The 4,607-nt window shown below is 45.5% G+C and overlaps 1 protein-coding gene across 2 annotated transcripts; it reads right to left on the bottom strand.

Moving 5' to 3' along the window:
• Positions 1-1,020: 1,020 nt before the first annotated feature.
• On the bottom strand, positions 1,021-3,902 carry gdap1 (ganglioside induced differentiation associated protein 1). Of its 2 annotated transcripts, none has more exons than XM_052054220.1 (6): positions 3,665-3,902; positions 2,867-3,059; positions 2,166-2,339; positions 1,870-1,964; positions 1,683-1,797; positions 1,021-1,594 (listed from the first exon to the last, which is right to left on the bottom strand). In XM_052054220.1, the coding sequence occupies exons 1-6, from the start codon at positions 3,821-3,823 to the stop codon at positions 1,227-1,229; spliced, it is 1,104 nt and encodes a 367-aa protein (XP_051910180.1). In that variant the 5' UTR covers positions 3,824-3,902; the 3' UTR covers positions 1,021-1,226. The 2 variants fall into 2 exon arrangements, with proteins under 2 accessions (XP_051910180.1, XP_051910179.1); XM_052054219.1 differs by having other exon boundaries at positions 1,021-1,597; positions 3,665-3,892.
• Between the last annotated feature and the right edge of the window lie 705 nt (positions 3,903-4,607).

Below are 4,607 nucleotides of genomic sequence, written 5' to 3'. Positions count from 1 at the left end.
CGGGGGGTCATTTTAACAGTAGTGTCAACACGGCGCTCGACTCAGCAAACAGTGCGTGGCAGACGTTCTGAAAGAGCCCGAAAGGGTTTTTTTTTTCTCAGAAGACCTTTTGACGATGCCAAATGGGCTTTGGATGAGGCCTCCTCTCCTCCATTTTGTAGCGGGGGTGTCCAACGTCGCCGTGCGGCGAGTGAGATGGAAGAGTAACTCATCATGACGAGAGCGCAGCAGCTGCCGCCTGCTTTCATTGAGAGGGGGCGGGCGGTTACCTTGACATTTTCAGTCCTGCGTACGCAGTGGGATGATGTGATGAAGCTGTGGACATGAAAACCATCTTTTTTTTTTTTGGCCGAGCCTTTTCAAAGCTTGAGCCGAAGTTTCCACGCTGCCATTCAAGCCCACTCCATCCAACGTGTACCGTCAAGTGGGTTTTGGCTGTCAGCTGCCGCTTGTGTGGGTTTGTGTTTGCCCAGCCTGCCCGTCTGTGGACATGCAACGAAGCTCGCACTGACCCTCTAAAACCATTCGCCTCGCTGCCCACAAACAAACATTTTCTATTCAGCAAGAAGATTTTTTTTCTGTCTTTTTCTGCTGTTCCTTGACACTTGATAGCATTTCACTCCATCGTGATTCTCATTGGAGCCGCTCAACTTGACCCAGAATTATGCGATTAATGCAAGAAGTGTTTGGTACATGCTTGTCCTATGACCGATAATAGTTTAGCTTGTGGTATTGTTTTGTTTTGTTTTTTGTCTTTTAAATGCTGATTTGAGCCTACATGTCCTCAACATAAAGGCATCTTTGCAAATGATGGCTTGTTTTTAGTTACAGCAATATGCAACAACCACCTGCAGCTTTGTTGGCTGTCCAATGCTACGATGACCTGAATTTTCATCTGGATGGCCCCTTTTTCATAATACTACTTACTTTTTATGAAGTAGAACGTACTAAATGACAGCAACAAAGCTAACGGTGGCCAAAGTTTTGTGCATCGTCCCATATATAATGTTGCACTCAAAATATTCAACCGCCATTGCAAGCAGAATTTATTTCGAAATGGCGCATCTGGCCTTATTGTGTGGAGTTTAACTTTACAAATAGGTCTAATACGGGTCCAAGGGTTGAATTCATTTTGCGTGCTCCCGGTTCATGATGCGTATTATTTATGAGATGAATACAATTTGAGTTGAATTTGACAAATGCGGTATTTGTGCCATCTCTTAAATTCAGCTCCAGAGTCCCCAACTGGGCAGAGTCAACCTCCTCCTCATGTAAAGAAAGGCCAGGTAGGTGGCTCCGCCCAAAAGACCGATCAACAGCGTGGTGCCGGCAATAACCGGCGCATTCTTGCGGGCCACGCGAAAGGCAACCGGAAGCACAGCCGAGATCAGGATGTTGTTGACGTGGCCCAGGACTCTCCTGAAGGCGGGACGCTCCAGCACACGCTGGTAGTAGGCCTCCAGGTTGGCGCGGCTGCCGTTGCCCCAGTAGCGGCGGGACAAGCCCAGGAACTTGAGGCGGTGCAGGGTGACGGCCAGCGAGACGTCGGCCATGCTGAAGAACTGGCCGCACAGCCACGACTGCTGGCTGTTTTCTTCTGAGAAAGATAAGATTGCTTTTTACAAATACTGTATACTCTCTTGAATGTCCGCGCCATTGCGTAATATCCAACTCATTGCTACCCGGTGTTTCTTCCTCCCTCCTCTGCAGCTCAGTCTCAACCTGATCCATCACGTTCTCTAGTTCATCCAGAAGCTTCTTCAGGTACTTCATGTTGTCGTGGTCAAACAACTTGGACTGCCGACAGCAATTCAATCAGTTTGGAAGCGGTAGCGTGCATGTGACAACCAGACAACGTTTATGACTCACCTTCAAGCGCCTCTGTTTTGCGATATAAGCCTCTTTGAGCTCCGGGTTCTCCTCTGCTAGTTTCTTCAGCTCTGACTCTGTGTTTAGGATTTGCGCTATCGTAAAAGCAAAAAGGAGTAGGAAGTCATGACTCTGCATTTGGGGCAGAGAACACACTAGATCCAGTAAATGAAGCCGGTTTTCCGGAATGCTCATTTGTCCATGTTTCTAATGAAATATGAATGTATTTTGGGGGATTTTTTCAAGCACATCAGGTAATTACAGAAGTGACTGGAATCCAGGCCATTGCGGCTTACTTCGTATGCTTGTGGCAGCATAAGCAGGTATGTGCGAGTCTACGGTGATCTCAGGGTGGAGGATGCAGCCATGCGTGTAGGCGTCCATTTGCAGTGAGTCCAGCAGCTCTCTGTAGTGCTGCACTCGGTGGTAGTATGTGCTTCCCTCTTCTGGTATCAGCCTTGGAGTGCCCTCTGCAGGTGAAGAATAGGAGAGTGAAACGGAAGGGAGAAGACCATGGAACGCCGTCCAAAGAATGGACTAGTATGTGGTAGATACCGAGGATGCTGAATAAATGCTCAAATGGATTTCTTAAAAATACTCCACCGTTCGGTTTGCGTAGAAAAAAAACATAAGCAAGGCAGTATGTGAGAGGAATGCGTGCTTACCAGATATATATATTTTTTCCTCCACTTAAGCCATCAGGATAAAGCTATCATGGGCTGGTACATGCCAAAAGGAAATGATAGAAACATTATCAAATGTAACTGAAAGTGAAATGGGACACATGATGGAAAATGTACTTTACAAGGCTACCCTCTCAAACGAGCTGCTTTCAGCTTTCACCTTCTAGTAATTACTGCTCAGTTGGGTTATTTTGCCAAGAAAAATGAATAATACGTCTCCTTCAACAAACATGACAACATAAATGATGAGAAAAAGGAAAAAGCGCAACCCTGCAGTGATTTATATGAATGTGCCGCGGTCATTGTAATCTCACCGTGGGTGAAGTTGTGCTCGAGGTGGTCCATGATTTGTGTGGGGTCACAGATGACGCTGTCGCCGTGAACCAGGACGGGCACCTCGCCAGTCGGATTGAGACGCATGAACCACGGCTCATTGTGCTCACTGAGTGGTAAGCTCACGTCATACTCTTCACAATGTAAACCTTTCTCTGCAATGGCCAGACGCACCTGGGGGGGAAAAAAATACATGTTTTCAAAAATTTAAAAATGTAAAAAAAAACTCTAGCCTGATGCAGTGCAGTTGTACAATGGGCTACTTTATGTTGTCAAATAAAGACCAGCCTTGGTGAATGACGGACTTAGTTTCCTACGGTGACGTCACTTTGTAAGTGGGAACACAATTCTAAATTGATAGTTAATATCTTGCTTATTTGAATCTGTTTTCATATGTTCATGCTCCACGGTTTACATTCCACCATGTTGCTGCTGTAATTCTGTACTTGCCTCGAATGCACCCCCAGATATCATTCAAATAATTAAAATCGAATAAAATAAATAACACCTCGTCGCGTAAAGTACAGATACCTGAAAAAGCTGCAGTAACAAAATAGGACTGTACATCATGACTCCCACCACTGAATATTCTAAACAACATGGGAAATAATGCCCCCCAGAAAGCCATGGACGCAAACAACAGCGCTGATGTTCAGTGACAGAACACGAGTGCAAAATACATCCCGCAGGTGTCCGTCAACAGCACACGGGCGTCTCCAATTGAGCTTCAATCGGGAGCTGTCCATGGACGTCTGGTGCTGAAAAAGGGGGACGCTTACCTTCTGTGAATTGAACGACTGTGTCCAGTGATAAAGTGTTAATTTTGGCTCGTTTGCTTTGGTGACGGCGTCACGCCGTTCTGGCGCCTCCTCGCCCCAGTCCTTCTCCACAAGAGCCGCGTTATCATCTTGGCACTGCGAGTTGTTTTCAGCCTCCATCTTTTCGTTTTGAGGGGCACCGGGGACAAGATAAGCAGGCGACAATGCCCAAGTTGACTCAAGACACCCCCTGTTGGCAGGGAGTAGTACTACTTACCAATCTCGATTAGATTTGTTCTGTATTGTTTCTCGCAATATATATTTTTAGCCATTTTATTTTGTTTGAATGGTTAAATAAATAATATAACCCTACACTGACTTGCGTTCATTGCGAGGCTAACGTTACTCAGTCAATCTAGTAGTGGTCCTACAAGTGAGGGGTCATAGATGGACCTTATACATCCATTCAGCCATTTTCCAATCTGCTTTTCCTCACGAAGTTCACGGGCGTGCTGGAGCCTACCCGCGCTGTCTTCGGGAAGTACACCCTGAACTGGTTGCCAGCCAATCGCAGGGCCCTTATGCACAGGATACCAAAGATCCAGAATGTAGTCAGTACATGTGACAGCAGATGTCGCTGTAGACGTCTGTAAGGAACCGACATTGAGAAGACGGATTTAAAGCATGCACGACTACAGTACCTCTAATAATGAACTACATATTAAAAGACAAATGATCAGTCAATATTCGTCCAAAATTTGCCCATGTATTTATTTTTCAACTTCTTAAAAGTAGATATGATACATCATACCATCGGTCTTTATGCAGTCATATCACGTTTTGAACGCAGTCGTTGTAAATTGAACTTTGTTTTGAAGGAAATTAATAGTAAAAGCAGCGTGCAATTGGCCTGGATATGGCCTTGATATATTAATTGTATAACATTTCAGTCAATCTTCGTGGA

Source organism: Hippocampus zosterae, chromosome 20, assembly GCF_025434085.1.
Source record: "Hippocampus zosterae strain Florida chromosome 20, ASM2543408v3, whole genome shotgun sequence".
NCBI lineage: Eukaryota > Metazoa > Chordata > Actinopteri > Syngnathiformes > Syngnathidae > Hippocampus > Hippocampus zosterae.
This window is presented reverse-complemented; position numbering and strand designations above follow the sequence as displayed.

Bases quoted from the DNA above. Each gene is read 5' to 3' on its own strand.
- gdap1 (XM_052054219.1), bottom strand. From the start codon at position 3,823: ATGGAGGCTGAAAACAACTCGCAGTGCCAAGATGATAACGCGGCTCTT. The intron at 2,340-2,866 runs GTGAGATTACAA...CTTCACCTGCAG, and splicing joins CGAGCACAACTTCACCCACG to AGGGCACTCCAAGGCTGATA. The intron at 1,598-1,682 runs GTAGCAATGAGT...TATCTTTCTCAG, and splicing joins GAGGGAGGAAGAAACACCGG to AAGAAAACAGCCAGCAGTCG.